Here is a 21,865-nt window from a genome sequence, read left to right on the forward strand (position 1 = left end):
TCAGCTTGCAGCTCTTCCTCTCAGCTCTTGCAACTCTTCCTCTTCCTTTCAGGCAGCAGCAGCAACCCAGCAACAGCCGCCAGCGACTTGAACTCTTCAACCGGCCAGCGACTTCAACTGGCGACCGGCGTTTGGCGGCCAGCCCAATCAGGTTTGTTTTTCTAATTTTCTTCTTTGTTCTTAACTTCTTTTATTTTTTTCTTTCTGATTTTTGTTTTTGTTACTAGTTAGTGTGAATTTATTGTGATTTTTAATATATAACTGGCTGAACAAAATTAATTAAATATGGGTCTAGCTGATCAAAGTCGAATAAGTATGGTTGGTGGTACGGATAATACACCTAGTAATAGCAATTATCCGTCAATTGGCACAAAAATAACAAAAAAAAGAAATGGATCCTAGATCTCCTGTTTGGCAACACTTTGAAAAGGTTTTTGAAAATGGTGTATTAGTTAAAGCAAAGTGCTTATATTGTAAATAATACTATGCTGCCAATACAACAAGAAATAAAACAAGTGGACTAAAACAACATTTAACTTATCGGTATAAAGTGTATAAACCTTTGACTGTTGCACCTGGTATTTAAAAATTATTAAATATTCAAAGTATCAATTTAGAGACTTGGAAATTTGAGCAAGAGGTATGTAGGAGAACTTTAGTTGAGATGATAATTTTTGATGAACTACCTTTTAGTTTTGTTAAAAAAGAAGGCTTTAAGAAGTTTATGAGTGAATTCCAACATTTGTTTCATATTCCTTCTTGTAGAACCGTAACAAGGGACTGTTATGAAGTTCATGGTAAATTGAGAATAAATTTGAAACAATCTTTAAGAGAAATACAACCAAGAATTTTTCTCGCAACAGACATATGGACTTCAGTACAAAGAATCAATTATATGTATTTGACTGCTCCCTTTATTGATAGGGATTGGGAGCTTCATAAAAGAATATTGAATTTTTGTCCTATCACTAGTCATAAAGGTGAACATTTGGTTGTGTCTATTAGTAATTGTTTACTTGATTGGAAGTTGGATAACGTTTTTACTGTTACGGTTGATAATGCCTCTTTAAATGATGTGGCAGTTTTAGAGTTGTCCAAAAAATTAGATACGTGGGGAACTAATATGATGGAAGGTAAGAATCTCCATTTGAGATGTATGACTCATATACTTAATCTAATTGTGCAAAATGGTTTGAATGAAATTGGTCCTTCTATCAAAAGGGTGAGACAAATGATGAAATATGTTAGATCATCTTCTTCAAGGACAAGAAATTTCTTGAAATGTGTTGGAATTCAAAAGATAGAATGTGATAACATGTTGTCTTTAGATGTGCCTACTAGGTGGAATTCCACCTATTTGATGTTAGACACAACACAAAAATTTGAGGAGGCTTTTGAGAGGTATGATCTTTATGATAGTAAATTTAATTCTTTTCCTGTGAAGATGGAAGTGTCACAAGTTCAATTCAATATGAAGATTGAGCTAATGTGAGGAATGTCACAAAGTTTCTTGAAAAAATTTATGAGCTCACTTTGAAAGTTTCAGGTTCACGATATGTTAATTGTAATGTTCATTTTGAAAATATATGTTAACTTGATGCTTATTTGAAATTATGTATGGCAAGTGATAACCTTGATTTGAGTAAAATGACTTCGGGAATGAAAGAAACATTCAAAAAATATTGGGATACTCTTGAAAAAATGAACAAAATGATTTTTATTTCTTTTGTTTTGGATCCTCGCAATAAATTTGTGTATGTTAGTTTTACTCTTGAAGAATTACTTGGGGAAGAAACGAGAAATGTAGTGAATACGAAAGTAGATGCTTACTTGAGTGATTTGTTTGCGATATATATAAGTAAGTATGGAAAAGGTTCCAAAAGTCAACCATCTTCATCTGACTTATCTGATTCTTCTGCTTGTGGTATTTCTCAAAATGTGTCCAAAAATTCTTTGAGAACGAAGTTTCACATGAAGAAACAAAAGCAAGATTTTGGAAGTTTAGGTGTTAAATCTGAGTTGGATAAATATCTTCTTGAAGACCAAGAGCCTGAATCTGGAGATTTTGATATTTTGAGTTGGTGGAAAGTTAATTCTCCTAGATTTTCTGTACTTTCACAGTTGGATCGAGATGTATTAGCTATTCCTATGTTGAGTGTGGCATCGGAATGTGCATTTAGGACCGGTGATCGTATTCTAGATCCCTTTAGAATTTCATTGACTCCCAAATTTGTGCAATGTCTTATTTGTGTTCAAGATTGGCTTAGACAAGAAACCAAGCCTATTTGTGTTGAAGAAAGTTTGGAGTTTCTTGAAAAAAGTTGAACTTGGTAAGACTTTTTTTTATTTACTTTTGAAAAAAAATAAAATACTTATTGTGTTGTATCTTGTATGACATGTTTCTTTTTCTTATTTATAGAGATGGCAAATAGTGGAAGAAACTCTTTCATTGTTGATCTATGATTGACTTGCAAGCGTGAGTTTAATACAACATTTATTAAATCATATCATTTTTTAATCTTAAAAGTAGTATTCTAACATTTGATTTTATCTTAAAAGGTCCAAGAATCAAGACAATGAAGAAATAATTTTGTTGACACGTGACACTTGAAAGTTGAAAGCGGTCTAATGGAAGAAAGTCAAGAAACTCATTATTGTTGTTTGTTATTGTTGACATTTGAATTGAAAATAATCTCATGGAAGAAGACAAAAAATTTTAAAAAACATTGTTTGTTGCTCATTATTGTTTATTATGAGCTCATGAAAGACTTTATTGTTACTTGTTAGATTGTTATTATGTTGTATTTGTGAAGACATTAACTATAAATCTACAATGCAATTTTTATTTTAGTGACATTGTGAATTTAAAATTTGTGGTGTTAATGCCTAATGACATATTAACATATTGATATTTGAGAGTAAAATTAATAATGCACTTCTTTGATGTATAGTGATTGTTGGAGTTAGAGATTTGAGGGGACCTTGCGGTACGGGGGGCCATTTCTTTGTTTTTGTTGTGGTCCAATTGATGCAAACATATCTTTTCATTTTTATTAACTTTAAAAAAAGAGTAATTAAAATGTTCATATGATTATATTTTGTTTTTCAAAGGGTAGTTTTGTTTTGTTATGAAATAATAAGACATATAGTCAATGAGGAAGAAGAGGGAAACTTTATGTATGTCCATTTTATATAGTGGCCGAAAAAAACAATTTACATATTTCTCCTATGTGGATAATTTTCGATCTTGATGACGATTTACTTATTTCTCGATTAAAAAAAATCATTATACATGAAGTAATAAAGAATACAAATAAATAAATTAGTAAGGATTCTTACGAATAAAAAATATAAACAAATGAATTGAATTAGTAAGGATTCTTACTAATAAAGAATAGAAATAAATGAATAAGTAAGGATTCTTACGATTACAAAATGAAATGAAAATTATACAGATAACTATTGTCTATTTTTACATTTTAGCCCATTAAGTTGAAAAATAGAACAATAAATTGTAAAGTTTAAAATTTTAAAAAGACCACTAAGCAGGTCCATTAAAAACAGAACTGAATTAATAAAAATCGAACCGAAATAACAAAAATCGAATCGAACCAAAATATTTCGGTACATTTTACAAGAATCGAAAACCAAAAAATAAGAAAAAAAATTAAAACCGACTGAAATACCGAATGCCCACCCCTACTTAATAGATCCTTGTTAGAATGAAATTATATTTTTACCTTGGTCACCTCCCACTTCACTCTTCCATATAATAGAAACTTATTCTCAAGTATATTAATTAGAACCAAAATAAAGATGGAAATAATTAATTCATGATAAAATTTTATATAAAAAGTTTATAAGTATAATGAATAGAAAAATATTAAGAATTAAACTAAAGTAAAATAGAGTAACAGTAAAATAGAGTAATAATAAAAAAGATATTACAATAACTAACAAAAGAAAAAAAGTTAAGTAATAACAAAATAAAATAATGGTAATAGCAATAACTTAATATATTTCTAAAATCTCTAATTTTCTTGTTATCATTATTGATAGATTTTTATTTGTATGAAATTATATTTTTGCCCTTTGTCATTACTCAGTTTGTATATAAAAGAGATTTCTAGAATTATTTATTATCTTTCTATATAGATTCTTGTTAGAAAGAATTACATTTTTACCCTTGATCGTCCTCCCACTTCACTCTTCTATATATAGAAAAATAGAATAATATTAAAATAGATATCACCATAACTCACAAAGGAAAAGAAAGTAAAATAATAACTAAATAAGTTAATGGTGATAACAATAAGTCAATATATTTCTAAAATATTTAATTTTCTTGTCATCATTATTGGTAGATTTTTGTTAGTATGAAGTTATATTTTTTTTCCTTGATCATTATTCACTTTATATATATAAAGAGATTTCTAGATTATTTATTATCTTTCTTAATAGATTTTTGTTAGAATGTAATTACATTTTTACCCTTGTTCATCCTTCCACTTCACTCTTCCATATAATATAAATTTATTTTCAAGTATATTAATTAGAACCAAAATAAAGATGGAAATAATTAATTCATGATAAAGTTTTATATAAAAAGTAGGCATTTTTTAATAAGCATAATGAATAGAAAAAATATTAAGAATTAACCTAAAGTAAAAATAGAGTAATAATAAAATAGATATCACAATAACTCACAAAAGAAAAAAAAAGTAAAGAAATGACAAAATAAGTTAATGGTAATAACAATAACTTAATATGTTTCTAAAATATTATATTTTCTTGTCATCATTTTTGATAGATTTTTATTAGTTTGAAATAACATTTTTACCCTTTATCATTATTCAGTTTATATATAAAGAGAGATTTCTAAAATTATTTATTATCTTTCTTAATAGATTTTTGTTAGAATGGAATTACATTTTTATCCTTAGTCGTCCTACCACATCACTCTTCTATATATATATATATATATGGAATAAAAATATTAACTATTCAAACACATTTTACTTTAGATTAGTTCAAATTTTTCTTTCAAAAACATGTCAAAAAAAGCATAGCATTTATTATTGCTTGTAAAAAGTTAACTAATAGAATCTCTTCATTTTAACACAATTATAAAAATATCTTTATGGGCCAATTTTAAAAATTAAGATATGTATGGGTTCTTCAAGATTTTCATTTTGGTCATTAATTATACAATTATTATTTCACTCTTAATAATATAAAAATTACGAAACTGCAATTGTTTAATAGATATTTTGGTTTAATACAAATTTCACACTATAAAAAATGTGGGTCCAAATTAAATGACACATCATTAGGATACACATGTTATTTAAGAAAATATTTTTGGTTGTATTGTTATTATAAATCTGTTATGACTTTTTTTGATGCCATAACATAAAAATACATATTCTAAGATATTTATGAAATGACAAAATTGCCCTTGATCTTCCTCAACTCTACTCTTATATATAAATATAAAAATAGTATATATATATATATATATATATATATATATATATATATATAATTATTATTATTATTATACAGGATCACACAGTTGTATAACCATATTTTTAGAATGATTTAAAAGAAAAATCGACAATGGTAAAAAATAGAAAATGATGTAAAAACATTTTTCAGATAAAAAATTAATTTACTCTTTAGTCCTTTTGCATATAATTAATATTTTAATTATTTTTAAAAAATCAGTTTTATTGTGGCACTGACACGTGGCGTTTTTCACCTCTCTTGTTTTTTTAATATATATATATATATATATTAGTATTACCTCATTTTTGTTATTTCTTTATTTTTTATGAGTTATTGTGATATCTATTTATTATATGAAATTAAATAAATAATGATTACACTTAACTCTTAATAATTATACATCAAGTATAATATTAGGTGAAATCAATCAAAATTGAAATTAAAATTTATATGTATATTTAAATTTTGAATATTGAAATATTTTTTAATTTTGTGATCTTAATACGCTATATAAAAAAATTAAAGTCCAGAAGTTATTTTCTTTTTGAAATAAAAAAAATTAAAGTCCAGAAGTTATTTTCTTTTTGAAATAAAAAAAAATAAGTTCGTATAAATAGAAAATGAGAGATTCATATACTAAAACTGAATAACATGTGTTATTTTAAAATGAGCTTTCATATATTTATTTTTAAAAAATCGTTGTCTATTAATTTGTGCATATATGTGGAGTTTTAAAGATTTGAACATTTTAATTTAGAAATATAATGATTTGAAAACTTTAGTTCTTCGTTTTAATTTCTAATTTGTTACATATTGATAATTACATTTTTAAAAAAAGCTTTAAAACGCAATGTAGTAATTTAAGATACTTGTAGAAAAACATTGTTAAAAAAACATAATGAAATTTGATTGACTCCTTTATTTTTATCAAAACAAAAAAAAGTTGTACATATTGTTTGAAAATAAAGTAATAGCTAAAGTACTATGAATCACAATAAAATGACACTAAAATTTGTGAGAATTATATAAGAAATTTCGTTAACTTTCCTAAAATCACTTCTATCACATAAAATAAAACAGATGTAGTAACATATATTATTCGAAATTGACGCAAAAGATAAATAAATTAATAATTCAAAATATTTTTTTTAAAAAAAAACACAAAAATTTACTTCACTTTTTCAAATTTCATTTGTATCACACATACTAGATAGTGAAAGGCTCGTTTACTGGTTCAATATTACAATCTTATAATAGAAATATGATTTGATTTTTAAAAGCAAAATGATTATGATATTTTCAAATAAACATGATAGGAAATAACAATATATTATAATAGGTTTTTAACAAAAAAAAATAATGACCTACTTGATGAAAATTATAATGAATCATCTTATTCTTTATAAAGTAATAAAAGGATGAAAAGAGATATGACTTTGTGTCTTAATATTTATTAAGATTAGGAGAACAATATTGTATAGTAAATGAATAATTTTTCAAAAGTAATTAATAAACATGTTGAATAAATGTCTTGTCTTAAACAAAGGAGAGTTAAAGATATTAACAAAAGTTCATATAATATATCCGGCAGTATTTAACATGAGGTAGTTAATATAATAATTGATATAATTTAATTAAGGTAATTTTAACTATGATAAAATACTGGTAATAAATAAATATATGTTTTCAATAAATCATATAATGACATATATGCTATGTGAACTTTTGAGATTATACATAAAAAGAGAAATCAAGTAAATTAGATACTTCAAAAATTATCTCTACAATCCAAACACAAAAGCAACACCATGAAATTGAAAAGTCTGAAGAGAACCAAAGGGAAGGACATAACAAAAATTTCTGAAATTGTTGAAAATTTTGTTCTTGTAGAGCTTGCCCATTAGTTTGCATTCCTTTTGAATTAAGAATTTTGAGAAACGCAACTGTAGTTGATATTAAACTTAACATATTAACTGATTTATTAGGGTGCTTGAAAAGTGTGAAACAATTGAATTTTGCTGAAAATTGGCTATATGGACAAATCTCAAAAGTGATGTGTACACGAAGAAACTGTGAATTTTACTTCTTGTCTTATAATAAGTTTACAAAAGTAGGGTCATTATACAGAGAATTGATCAAAATGTAGTTCTTAAAGTTGAAAAAAAAAACTAATAAGAGATCTACACCGAAGTGTATATTATTTAGGAAGCAAATAAAAAATAAAGGGTAAGAAATTTATTGGTATAAGACATGAGAGAGGAGAGAAATGAGAAGTGAGTGAAATGAAGAAAGAGTTAATATTTATTTATTTGTGTCACAGACTTAGTTTTAAAAAAATCTTATAATTTATAATTTTAGAAAAGTCATGTAACTTGTGAAAGAAATTTACCCGCTTGAACTTTTTTTAATGAAGTTGAATAAATACAATTTATAGTTTTTAAAATGAAATATATATGAAATGATCATATTACCTAGATCAACCTCAACTTTTCGAATCAAACTTACATCAATTCACATATTTAGATTAATATGTATGAAATCAAGTAAAAATACTAACTTGATTATATATTTTAATGAAGGACTACACTTTTATAATCTAGTAAACATTTTTAGTTTTCTTTAAAAGCAAATATATCATCTTATTCATTTTATTTGTAATGTTACTTTTAAACATCTTTTAAAAACATATATTTTAAAAATTTTGAAATTAATTTTATTTATGTTTTAATTTCAATCTTATATATATTATTAATTTTATCATACTTATTTCTTTTTAGGTATATAAATTAGAGTCAAAATAAAGGTGAAAATTATTAACTATATTTTTAAGTAATGAAATTTTATATTAAAGTAGATATATTTAGCAAACATAGTGAATATAAAATTATTAGGATTTAATTAAATTAATAGTTAAATAGAGTAATAAATATATATCACAATAACTCATAAAAAGAGGTGGAGTGATAAAAAATGAGTTGGTAGAAATAAAATTAACAAAAGATGTGTCTAGATCTATTTAGTTTCTTGTTATTATTCTTGATAGATATTTGTAATTATGAAATTATATTTTTACCCTTGATCATCATTTACTTAATTTACAAAGAGGTTTTTCTAGAATTATTTGTTTCTCTTGCTATTTTTCTTAATAGATTTTTTTTAGTATAGAATTATACTTTTACCCTTGGTCGTCCTACCCTCTCTCTCTCTCTCTCTCTCTCTCTCTATATATATATATATATATATATATATATATATATATATACTACTTATGTATAAGTTATTAGGATCGAATTCACGCACACACACTAGATGAATGAAGAACACAAGAACTTTCAAGAGAAAGAGATGAGAGATCTAGAGAGAGAAAGAGAAAACGCAATATTTCGTGGTAACACCCTGTGAGTAAACTTCCACGACGGTGAGGTATATTTATATTAATAAATCAGAGTATTTTGGTTACGGAGAATAAATAGGAAAACCTAAAATAGAGAATAAATAGGAAAACCTAAAATAGAGAATAAATAGGAAAACCTAAAATTAATCAGGCTCCACTACCTAACAATTCTCCAACTTGGAGACTGACTCAGTCATCCAAAAAATACATTCTAAAAAAAATCTCTTCATCATCAACATCTTTACCGCACCACAACATCTGTAGCAACAACTACAGAAGACCAGTCGAGTTTTTACGTAACCTCAGTTTCCCAACATCAACACATTTCGTCAACATGTGTGCCGGGTTCTTTGCACCCTCTATCTTCTCCAAGTACATATCACCATCCTTCACTTCCCTGCGAGTGAAATGGTATCGCCTTCTGATGTGCTTTGTCTTCGAATGATAGACTGGATTTTTCACCAACTGTATGACATTCTGGCTATCTGAGTAAAGAATCTTCTCGCTATGCTTCTTGCCCAATTCCTCAAGATAATCTGCCAGCCATATCATCTCTTTCCCAGCTTCAGCTATTGCCACATACTCAGCTTCAGTAGATGAAAGAGAAACACACTTCTGAAGCCTGGACATCCAACTCACTGCTGTTCCACCTATGATGTAAATGTACCCGGATGTACTCTTGCTCGAGTCAACATCCCCACCAAGATCAGCATCCACAAAACCCTGTAGAGTCACCTTGCCTTTGCCAAAACAAAGTGAAGTACTGGATGTACCTCTCAGATATCTCAGAAGCCACTTCATAGCTTCCCAATGTTCTTTCCCAGGGTTTGCCATGTACCTGCTAATAACTCCCACTGCATGTGCGATATCAGGTCTAGTGCAGACCATAGCATACATCAAACTACCAACTGCTGAAGCATATGGAACAAGTGCCATGTGATCACGCTCCTCGGCAGTCTTGGGTGACTGCTCGTTTGACAATTTGAAGTGATTTGCCAATGGAGTAGTCCTGGGTTTAGCATCATTAACCCTGAATCTGCTCAACACCTTCTCAATGTACAACTCCTGAGATTGATTTAAAGTGCCAGCAGATCTATCCCAAGAAATCTTCGTCCCCAAAATCTGTTTTGCTAGACCCAAATCTTTCATCTCAAATGCTGCAGACAACCTTGTCTTCAGATTGTTAATCTCCATCATACTAGATCCTGCAATCAACATATCATCCACACACAAGAGTAGAAAGACATATGAATCAGTGTATTTCTTGAAGTAACAACAAGGATCCTTTTCAGCTTTGCAGAATCCACTCTTGGTCATGAAGGAGTCAAACTTCTTGTACCACTGCCTTGGTGCTTGCTTTAGTCCATACAAGCTCCTGGTGAGCTTGCACACCATGTGTTCCTTGCCTGGAACCACAAATCCTTCCGGTTGCTGCATATAGAACTCTTTGTCCAGATCTCCATGTAAAAATGCTTTTTTTACATTCACTTGCTCAAGATGCAAATTCTCCGATGCAACAACGCTCAACAAAATTCGAATAGAGGTTAACTTCACAACATGAGAGAATATTTCAGTATAATCAATATCTTTGCTTTGTGAATATCCTTTAACCACTAAACGAGCCTTGAACCTTCTTTTGCCATCTGGTTCAGTCTTGATTCTAAACACCCACTTGTTCGGCAAAGCTCTCTTCTCTGCAGGTAGCTTAGTCAACAACCATGTGTCGTTCTTCTCAAGTGACCTCATCTCATCATCCATGGATTCCTCCCACTTGATCGAATTCTCCACCTGTAGGGCCTCATCAAAAGACTTTGGTTCCCCCTCATCAATCAACAATAGATAGTGTAATGAAGGTGAATACCTATCTTGCGCCCTGATGGATCTGGATGATCTCCTTAACACCTGCTCAGGTGTAACTTGCTCCACTTCAGATTCTTCAGTAGGAGTTGGTTGAGTATTTGCTTCGACATTTCTGGGGTTACTCTTTTCCAACTCAACCTCAACTCCCACTTGCTTTGTAATCTCCAGAACCTTCTGCACTCTGTCCTTGTACAGGACAGACTCATCAAATGTCACGTCACAATGTCTCAGGATTTTTCTGTTCTTGTCATCCCAAAACCTGTAACCAAACAAATCAGAACAATAGCCTATGAAGTAACACTTTATAGCCTTGGCATCAAGCTTGTCTCTCTTTTCTGGATCAACATGAACATAAGCAGTGAAACCAAAAGTCCTCAAGAGTGAGTACTTGAGTTCTTTTCCTGTCCACACCTCTTCTGGAATCTTGAACCCTAAAGGAACTGATGGTCCCCTGTTGATCAAGTATGCAGTTGTGCTCACAACATCCGCCCAAAGTGTTTTGGGCAGCCCACAATGTATCCTCATACTCCTTGCACGCTCATTCAATGTTCTGTTCATCCTCTCTGCAATTCCATTCTGCCTTGCCTTACCAGGAACTGTTCTCATCAATTTGATTCCCTCAGCTGCACAGAATGTCTTGAACTCTGATTTGTGATAATCTCCTCCATTGTCAGACCTTAGGCATTTGACTTTCAAACTGGTCTGATTCTCAACTTCAGCTTTCCACTTCTTGAAAGTTGCAAACACATCTGACTTATGCTTCAAGAATTAAACTCATACCTTCCTGCTGAAATCATCAATGAAAGTAACATAGAATCTGGATCCTCCAAGTGATGATACTGGAGATGGTCCCCAAACATCTGTATGGACCATTTCCAACCGCACTTTCTTTGGCTCTCTAGGAGTCTTTATGAAGCTTACTCTTTTCTGTTTGCCCATAATACAGCTCTCACAAAGAACCATATCAGCAGACTTCAGACCCTCTAATGCTCCATTTGCAACCAGCATCTTCATTCCTTTAGTACTCATGTGTCCAAGTCTGTTGTGCCACAGACATGAACTGGAAGCACCTTCAGCAACAACGGCCGTGTTTATGCATCCTGCAGTGGTGTACAAGGTTCCAGATTTGGTGCCACGAGCTACTACCATAGCACCTTTCACGATCTTCCACGAACTTTTCCCAAACTCTGCTGGATATCCCGTGCTATCCAACTGACCAACAGAGATCAGATTTTTCTTGATCCCAGGAATATATGTGACATCCTCCAATGTCCACTGGTTTCCCGAGGTGGTCTTTATGCAAACATCCCCCTTTCCTGCAATCTCTAAGGCTTTATTGTTAGCAAGATATACTTTTCCAAAATTTTCAGATTTGAAATTTTGGAACAACTCCATGCTTGGAGACGAATGGAAAGATGCACCACAATCCCAAATCCATGATTCAACCGGGTTGTTCACACTAAGGATTAGAGCATCCTCAATGTCCTCTGCTAAATTTAAAGAATCATTGTCATCTCCAAATTTCTGATTTTGTTTCTTCTTTGGCTTTGTACAGTTCGTCCGAAAGTGCCTTTTTTCTCCACAGTTCCAACAAGTCACGTTTGATCTGTTCAGAGATTTTGATCGACCATGTTAATTTTGGTCTTTCGTCTTACTTCTCCACCTTCGTTCAACACTGAGAGCACTGCCCGATGAACCTCCCACTTGTCGTTTGCGAATACTTTCGCTAAGAACCTACATCATGGATTTCATCAAACTTCTGCTTCTCAGATCCACGGGAACTGCTAATCACAGCAACAACAGTATCCCAAGACTCGGGCAGAGATGACATCAAAATCAACGCCTTAATTTCATCTTCGAAATTAATATCCACAGAATTGAGTTGACTCACAATCATATTGAACTCGTTTATATGATCAAAAACAGATCCATTCTCAGACATCTGTAAATTGAACAATCTACGCATCAAATTTACCTTGTTCATAGCCGATGGTTTTTCATACATGTTTGACAGTGCCTTCAACAGATCAGACGTAGTCTTCAGCTTCACGATGTTGAACGTCAGGTTTCTTGACAAAGTCAACTGGATCAACCCTAGAGCCTAGCGATCCTTCAGTTTCCACTTCTCCTCCGTCATGGATTCCGGCTTCACCCCGGTCAACGGTTCATGAAGATCTTTCTAGTACAGACAATCTTCAATCTGCATCTTCCAGAAACTGAAATTGGATCCATTAAACTTCTCGATTCCAATCTTCTAACTATCCATCTTCAGTGATCATGTTGAATCTCCTTAGCTCTAATACCAGTTCTTAGGATCGAATTCACGCACACACACTAGATGAAAGAAGAACACAAGAGCTTTTAAGAGAAAGAGATGAGAGATCTAGAGAGAGAAAGAGAAAACCCAATATTTCGTGGTAACACCCCATGAGTAAACTTTCACGGCGATGAGGTATATTTATATTAATAAATCCGAGTATTTTTGGTTACAGAGAATAAATAGAAAAACCTAAAATAGAGAATAAATAGGAAAGCCTAAAATAGAAAATAAATAGGAAAACCTAAAATTAATCAGGCTCCACTACCTAACATAAGTGACAATAAGTACACAACTGATGTTCAACATGTCTGCTTCAGCTGTGTGCTTATTTACATAATTAACTATTTGGCTTATTAGATTAGACTTGACATTTCAATTTTAAGGTCTGGGGTACAAGTCTTGCCAACATCATTTTTTATTTCTACTTTAATTTTAGCTTCTTTTTTTCTCGTAAATGAAGAAATTGAAGCACCATTGTTTTTTCACTAGGGCATTTGTACCACTCCAACTTTGGAGTTTTTTGCAGCAGTATTATAGGGCCCGTTTGGATGGGTTTAATAAAAATAGCTTTAAAAAAGTACTTTTGAAAGTGCTGAAACTTATTTTTAAAATAAGCAGTTATGCGTTTGGATAAAAGTGATGAAGTTAAAAAAAAGTTGTTAATGTATTTGGCAAATAAGTGCTGATAAACAGCTTTTTAAATCAAAATGTCTGAAATACCCTTAAAGTTGTTAACATAATAAAAGTTCATTAATTTATATTTTACAGCCATAAATAATTATATTTTGCTATCATTCAGAGCCTGTTTGGCTCAGCTTAAAAGCTGGTCAATCTGACTTAAAAACTGATTTTTGACTTATTTAGCTGTTTGACAATCCTCAAAATAACTTATTTTAAGTTAAAAAAAAAAACTTATTTTAAGCCAAAAGTTAAAAGCTGGGGTAGGGGTGCTTTTTTTTCAAACTTATAAGCTGTTTTAAGTTGACCACATTTTTACCTTTTTGCCCTTAATATTTTTATACAATCTCCAAATTACCCACATAACCCTAACATCTCTTTCTTCTATTTTTCCCTTTTCACGTGTGGATGATAGACAATTACTATTACTAATGAATGAAAATAAAATAAATCTTAAATCTTTCAAGTGCTCTATTCAAATTATATATTATTAAAATGTAAAATAAGTTGCACATATAACTTAAATAAAAATTTATATTCTTCTTATAAATAATTTGTGATAATAAAGAAATATGTGAATGATAGACTATTATTATTACCTATGGATGAAACTAAAATAAAATCTTAAATCGTTCTTTGATCTATTCAAATTATATATCTTTAAAATCTATAATAAGTTTATATTCCTCTTACAAATAATTTGTGATGAGAAATAAATAGTCTTGCCATTAATCTACAAACATAGCTTTTCCTTGTTCTTTTTCCTTTTTTCAAGAAAGATAAGGGGACAAAATTAAAAAGAAAAATCACCATGAAATTTTGACATTTATCTAAACTCTCTCAAATTCTCTCTCAGTCGATAGTAATAGTAGATTTAGTAGTAGAAGTAACATAGAGCACAAAACATTTGACTTTAAAAATAAAAAGTTTGACAATTAATAGTGAATGGAGGGAGTATTATTTTTTATAATTAAAGATCTCTACATCTACTAATTGATTTACGAGATTTTCACCTTGAAAATTTGTGTTTTAATTAGTAGATATCTTTAATTAATATCAGCTTATTTATTGATTTGAACTTTGTATACGTAAATATATTTCTTATTCATATTTTAGTTATTCCATCTTAACAACACAAGAAGCAGCCAACATGCCTGCTCCACATGAGTGGTTCTACGCTATAATTAACAACATATTGACTCTTGAAAGTTTATTTGTCTCACATATATTGCGACAAGGAAAATAACATATATTATTTAAAAATTACGTAAAGATACTATAAATTACAATAATTAACAACTTAAGGTATTTAAAAATCATATTAAAATTTGATCAACATTCTAAATTTTATGTGTGGCACATAGAGGGAGACAAAATAACTAACATATATTGATCCCGTGCTAGCACGGGCGCATGTGTCTAGTATATATATATATATATAAATATAACAAAAAAAGTTAAAAATTGAAGTATGATTTTACCCCTACTATATATTAAAATGTTATATTTAATTTAAATATTAAATTGTTTCGTTTTAATTAACATGCTAATGACTTTTATCCTTCCTCAGATTAATTCATAATCAAATTATCTAATTTAATAGTACTTATCATCTATATTATATGTATATAATAATAAATTAATAATCATATATCATATTTATCATATTATATATACTAAAAGTGAAAAGAATATTAGACAAAAGTCATATTGCCATTTGGACATATATCAAATACGAATACTATTAATCATCTAATAAATTGTTAAATAAATATTAAATTTTAAATAGAAAGAAAGCCCAAACCTTTGATCCTTCTGTCTGATATATCCAACTCTCTCTTTCACTATACTAACATTACTATATTAATCTCAATATGAATTTTTCTTCTTATGAATATAAAGTAAGACAATACTATTTATGGATGGGACTTACATGATTATCAAAGAAAAACAATTTCTTCAAAATGACATTCAACCTTGGATCAAGCTTTCTTACATGATTTAACAAAAAATACATTGTGCTTACAAATGAAAAATCTACAAACAAACAACTATTTTCTTTTGGATACTGAATCCAAACCTCGCCTATCAACTATAAACCAAAAGTAAGAGGTAGTTATGTAACAAAAGAGAATGGCGTAAGGTTATCAACAAGGAAACACAACTGAAGCTTAGGAACTCCTGACGACATAACTCCAAAACACATCTCTCCCTTTGAATTTTAAAGCAATGCCATACTTCTTTAGTGCTATCGCATTCTCGCGCAAACATTTGATCAATAGATCTACAAACTTATTTTCACTTGATTTTCCACAAAAGTTAATGAACTTGAACATCTTTAGATGTGGCATTGACCAGTTAAAACTATGTATTTCAAATATCCTCCGTCGTTCATCCTCATTGGTGTACATTGACAGCAATTTCTGCAGGAAAAAATCCAAGATATTAACCACTTATTCTCATCTTAGACGTAGAAAGCAAAGAAGTTGACTGCAGACGAATTAAAAAGGTGATAATTTTCCAAATTACCCTTTTTGTAAGAGGATAAGCTGTCAAATCCCCTCTTTGTAACCTTTGATAATTATCTATATGAAACATAACAGTAAGGTGGTCTCAATTCTCAAAAAAAAAAAAAAAACAAGAAGTATAATGATTTTTTTCCCTGAAGCACTAAACATATAGCATCTTTCGCTAATAGTATTATATTAATTACATTAAGTAACAAAAATAAAGGTCTAAAAGAAACTTACTCTTGGTTTAGGATGGCACCAGTCAATGACCAATGTCTCAAGACATGATGAACTCGACAGAAAGCTGCAAATTCCAGGATAGTCATTAGGTTCTAAGGCTGCGTTAATTTTTAAGAACTTCCAGCTTGATGGTGGAACAGGCCACCCTTTGAACTCCAGTATGGACAGACACTTATAAAACAAATAGATAAAACAAAACACATCAAAAACTAGGAAATGCAACATACTTAGTAAATGACATGAAAATTGTTCAATAATTAGAAAAAAACAACTTCAACTATAGGACTGTTTCGCCACAAGGCACAAGGCACATCAAAGTATTCAAGGTTGTCTTGGAAATCTACAGATTGATTTTTAAGCACTTGGAGAAAACCCACAAAGGCAGGGGTAAGGTTTGCGTACGCCACACCCCCTCCCTAGGCCAAAAGTAGTGGGATTACACTAAGTATGTTAACGTTTGGAAAAACACATTTGCGTGACTTTGTTTGATAAAAGTGGTGTTCGGGCCAGTTTGTGTGTTCCAAAGGATACTTGCCATTTGCCACTTCTTACCCGCACTTTGTCAACCAAGGCTACAATAGAGGGGAAGAATCAGTTAATGTTTTTCTCTGTTGGGAATTGGACGTTACGGTGCTCAACCCACACCCATTCACATGTCTTCAAGAGTAAAGCACTCAAAATTTTAAATGTTATCTATCCTATATAAACAGAGTCATTTTTTTTGTTCAATTACCTACACCACTGTCCAACAAAATTGGCCATGACAATATTATTCTTTAGTACTTTCAAACATAGTCATAAGTAGTGATATTGTTAATGTTACTAACTGATGAATTCAATAGCAAAGTATGAACAAACCTCGATACACCAGGGACCCAATTCAAGATTCTTGACATTGGCAACGTGGTGAAGAAGTTCCTGTAAATATCTACACTCCTTCTCCAAATTCTCTTCAAGGTCGGCGAAATGAACATTTAAAGAAAGGACTGCAGTGACAAGTGAAACCACATTTCTCAGCTGAAAGTGTATCTTATCGTAACACAATCCCAAAAGTTCTAAATGTAGAATATGTGGGGCATGAATTTTGAGGCAATGGTCTTCATCGTCATCATCAGATTCTGTTTCATAAATCGTTACGATCAATTTTCTCAGCTTCACAGAGGTGATATCCAGACGACGAACACCAACAACTTTATCTAATTCCAAGCACTCCAAATTAGGACATCCTGATAATACTTTTTCCATTACACCCTCTGTCATAACCGCATCCCCAATCGAAAGAGAAACCAAATTGCTCCATTTCACATTACCAGAAGGTCTCAAACGGCAATATCCTAACACCAAATTCCTCAAAACCGTATTCGTATACGCGAACTCAGGAAAATTTTACGCAAAATCTAGAGAATCACAATCACCAAATTTCAAAGTAAACTCTTCAACCTTACCTACATTAACAGCAAAGTTCACCCACAAATCAACATCATGTTTAATAAGCTCCTCGTAACTCTGAGGGAAAACCCTAAATGATTTTATTTTCTCGCAAGACCTCCAATAATGAAGCTCTCTATTAACACAGGCTGCGTAAGCCATAGTATATTCTTCGTCGTCAGGGTTAAGATAATCTTCTGAGTTGAAATAGAGTGATGCCGGGATGGATTTCCAAAGAAATCGCCATTGCGATGATAATACGCTCATTTGAACAACTTGTCTACTGTTCGGTAACACAGAGAGGATTTGGAGTAAAATCTCCTCCGGCAGATTAGTCAGCCGGTCTCCTCCTCCGATCGATGCCATGATTTTCTTCTCAAGTGCAGTTTTGGTAATGGCGAATTGAAATGAGAGTAATGGCGGTTTATGCAACTATGATTTATGTGCCCAAAACTAAACGAGAGAAAAAAATTTAAGAAGAAAAGAAAAATGTCCAAAATAAGAAGCAAATGTGAGATAAAATACATTGTGCTTACACATGAAAAATCATAGTTGAATATAAGTATAAATTGGCTACTTGGATAAAATGAACTATAAACACATTAAGTATTGGCATGGTGGTAAACACCAATGCGGGTAAGTTTTACCCAATAAATATGGTGTTTGGGCTAACTTTTATGCATCTTTAACAAATTTTTGGAATACCTTTACCAGCAACACTAGAATGGATGAAAAGAATCACATAATTTATCGGTAAATTGATTTTGATTCTCTATTAACGATTTTCCTCTCTATTTTAGCCTACCTTTCTTTTTATCATTTTCAAAAAATTGATAAACTTGGCCGGTATGCAAAAACATATCCCCCTTATCACAACAAGGCAGAAAGAAAAGATTGAACCATGTCCTTATTTACCAAGCTCGGAACTTGAGGAGCATTTTAGGAATTTCGGGTATTGCTAGCAATGTAATAAGGTGTCATGACTGGAATCTAGACCCCAGACGAGACCGACGTCGTTGACCTCTCAGATGTCGCAAACAAGCCTACTTACGTCCTTCTTACTTTACATAGGATAATTTTAGCGGAAAATTTGAACTTTTTGATTCTTTAATCATACTTACTAAACATTCTTTATATTTCGTAATCGTTCATCATCAACCATCTAACAATTAAGATATGAGAAACTGAAAGAAATAATTCATTAAGTATTAATTGTATATCGGCCAAAATAGCACCAATACAAAGTCTGAACCAAAACAGGAAAGAAACGCTAGTAGAACATGCTCCACTAGCTCAACTCTAAAACTACGCTAGAATGTAAAACAGTAGCATCCTCGAAAGCATGAGGACCTACCAAACTCTGGATGAATGCTGACGTCCGGATAGCTGCAACAACGAACCTGTAGCTCTATCGTCCACCTGTGCCTGCACCTAAAAGTATATGTTTGTATGGAATTAGTACACACTTGTACTAAGTATGGGTATATGCAAGCACACACCAGGGACATGCATGAGGAACAATAGATCTTTCTTAACAACATGATTTTTGGAAGTCAAGTCAGTGGACTTGCTAAATTGAGATTGGGAAAATTATGCCATGAGAGTGACATGCATCATTATAATTATCGTATGGCACACAACACATAATATCTTCATATCGCACATAACATATAACACATAGTTTTTTTTCCACATTATTCATTCATATGCCATGAGACCTTGTTATCATGGACTTGACCTTAAGACTTTCCAAAAATGAGGGCTCAACATATGGGACCTGAACTAGGGAGCCTTCTTTAGCAAACACAGAGTCTACTTCATTCCTTCATACGTATTTCATCTCAATTCATTCATAGGCCAGTACAAACACCAACGATACCTAGGATGTAGTTTAAGACTTTCATCGGGTTTCCTGTGCAATGATCAGGAATAACCTAATGTCATTACCTGAATCTAGCTCAGCTCTTGATTATCCTATCCTAACACCTTCGGTATCATTCATTTCTTTATATGATTCATTTGAGGCTGGCCTCATTCATTCATTGGGAACTTTAACTTCAACCAACATAGATCATGTGAGCATCATGAAATCCAGTGTCTTCCCCACACCGAAAAGAGGTGGAATCACCGGCCAAATCAATTAAATAACATGCTAGCGTATATGGGAATTTAACCCCGCCAGATCCCTATAGTGGAAATATAGGTGTCTCATCTCATGAGAGTTACGTGAACCTCCGCCCTTCCCGAAAGAGGCATCACCGCTTATAGCTAGCATATCGGTGCTCAGTATAAAGTTCCATTACATTCAACTCATAAGTATGAGGACATCATAGCTCAATAGATGATTTCTCATCTCATCATTAGTATTAAGTGTTTTAAACTTAATGTTTTCATTAGAGTGTTCATACAGACTGGTCTCTTCATTATCTTACACTCTCATTGGTGAGTACGTATTGATAACATTTACTTAGGTTCATTTGGGATTGCTCTCATCATATACATTATCCTCACATCATGATTGTCACCACATTCTTCATTATTAGCACCTTTATTTTTCATAGTTACTCACCTCCTATTACGTGAATGTTCATTTCTTCATTTCATTACGTATATCTTAGGTTCATTTATCTTTGAACGTATGCTAGACTTATGTGTCTACACATACAAGCCATGGGCTTCATTTATAGTTTGTTAAGTAATTCTTACTTTCCTAAGATTATGCATTACAAGACTTATGTATCTTGTATATATGCCAAGATCTTGATTTTTTTAATCTAAGTAGATGGCATTATTCTTGAATATTTCACTCACGTATGACTTATGTATCAATACGGAGGTTTGGGTACGGGAACCCAAATCTTGAATCACTTGGATATCATTTATATTTTTCATTGATTTTATTATTAATATTCATAACATTAGAACTCTAAATTAATTCTCAGCATTTTCATGAAATAATTAATTTTCTATTTTAATTAGAATTCTAAATTAAATCTCCATATTTACACAAAAGAATTACTTTTCTATTTTAATTAGAATTCTAAATTAAATCTCATTATTTACATAAAAAAATAAATTTTCTATTTTATTTTTTTTACTATTAATTAATCGAAAGGTTGGGGGTTCGAGCCACAACAACCCCTTTGATTTTTAGAATTAAATTTACTACAACAGGGAGGTTGTGGGTTCGAACCCCCACAGCCCCCTTATTTTATATTAATTTTTTCTGAAGAGAGGAGGCTGTGAGGTGGTGGATTCTAACCCCCAAAACCCCTCTATTTTTGTTTTTATTTTTCGCTGCTCCAGTCCCCAAGGTCGTGGGTTCGATTCCCACGCCTCACGTCTTTTTTTCTTCCCATTTTCCCCTCTCTCGCGCACTTGGAGGTTGTGGGTTCGAATCCCACGCCTCCCATTTAATTTACTGAATTAATTCCCTTCTTCTCTTCCCCCAGATCTCGTGTTCGATTCCCCCCAGCCCCCATTTCTTTTTCTCCCTTTTTTTCCCCAGCGAACCAGAAGCTAAGGGGTTCAATTCCCCTTAGCCCCTTCCTTTTTTTTTCCAGTTTACTTCACAAGTAAGGTCTTGGGTTTGATTCCAATTGACCTCACTTAATTTATTTTATTTTACAAACTCAGAATTTGACACTTTTGAAGGGTACAAAAATCTGGAAATTTTTGCCCTTCTCCAACCATTTTTAGGTGCATTTTTTATAAGTTTAAATAGCTATAAGATGGTTATTCAATTCAGTGTACTTCATCATAATGAACATCATATTGTACACCCATTACACACATAAAATGCACAATAAATACACAACTTATACACCCCAAAACAGTGCCTAAAACACTGCCCTATACACGCCCATACACCAACTTTTCAGACATATTTTGATGATCATTATCGTGACTTCCCGCACATAAATACAT

The 21,865-nt window shown here is 31.5% G+C and overlaps 2 protein-coding genes across 3 annotated transcripts; both read right to left on the reverse strand.

Annotated features, from left to right (window-relative positions):
- Nucleotides 1–15,697: 15,697 nt before the first annotated feature.
- Nucleotides 15,698–18,347, reverse strand: LOC138337040 (putative F-box/LRR-repeat protein At3g28410). Of its 2 annotated transcripts, XM_069287923.1 has the most exons (4): nt 17,369–18,347; nt 16,511–16,681; nt 16,290–16,345; nt 15,698–16,183 (listed from the first exon to the last, which is right to left on the reverse strand). In XM_069287923.1, the coding sequence occupies exons 1-3, from the start codon at nt 17,768–17,770 to the stop codon at nt 16,313–16,315; spliced, it is 606 nt and encodes a 201-aa protein (XP_069144024.1). In that variant the 5' UTR covers nt 17,771–18,347; the 3' UTR covers nt 15,698–16,183; nt 16,290–16,312. The 2 variants fall into 2 exon arrangements, with proteins under 2 accessions (XP_069144024.1, XP_019070657.2); XM_019215112.3 differs by lacking the exon at nt 16,290–16,345 and having other exon boundaries at nt 17,369–17,910.
- Nucleotides 17,897–18,304, reverse strand: LOC101251703 (F-box/FBD/LRR-repeat protein At4g00160-like). The gene has a single exon (XM_069287978.1). The coding sequence runs from the start codon at nt 18,302–18,304 to the stop codon at nt 17,897–17,899; it is 408 nt and encodes a 135-aa protein (XP_069144079.1).
- Nucleotides 18,348–21,865: the final 3,518 nt, after the last annotated feature.

This window comes from Solanum lycopersicum, chromosome 8 (assembly GCF_036512215.1).
Source record: "Solanum lycopersicum chromosome 8, SLM_r2.1".
In the NCBI taxonomy this organism is placed as follows: Eukaryota; Viridiplantae; Streptophyta; class Magnoliopsida; order Solanales; family Solanaceae; genus Solanum; species Solanum lycopersicum.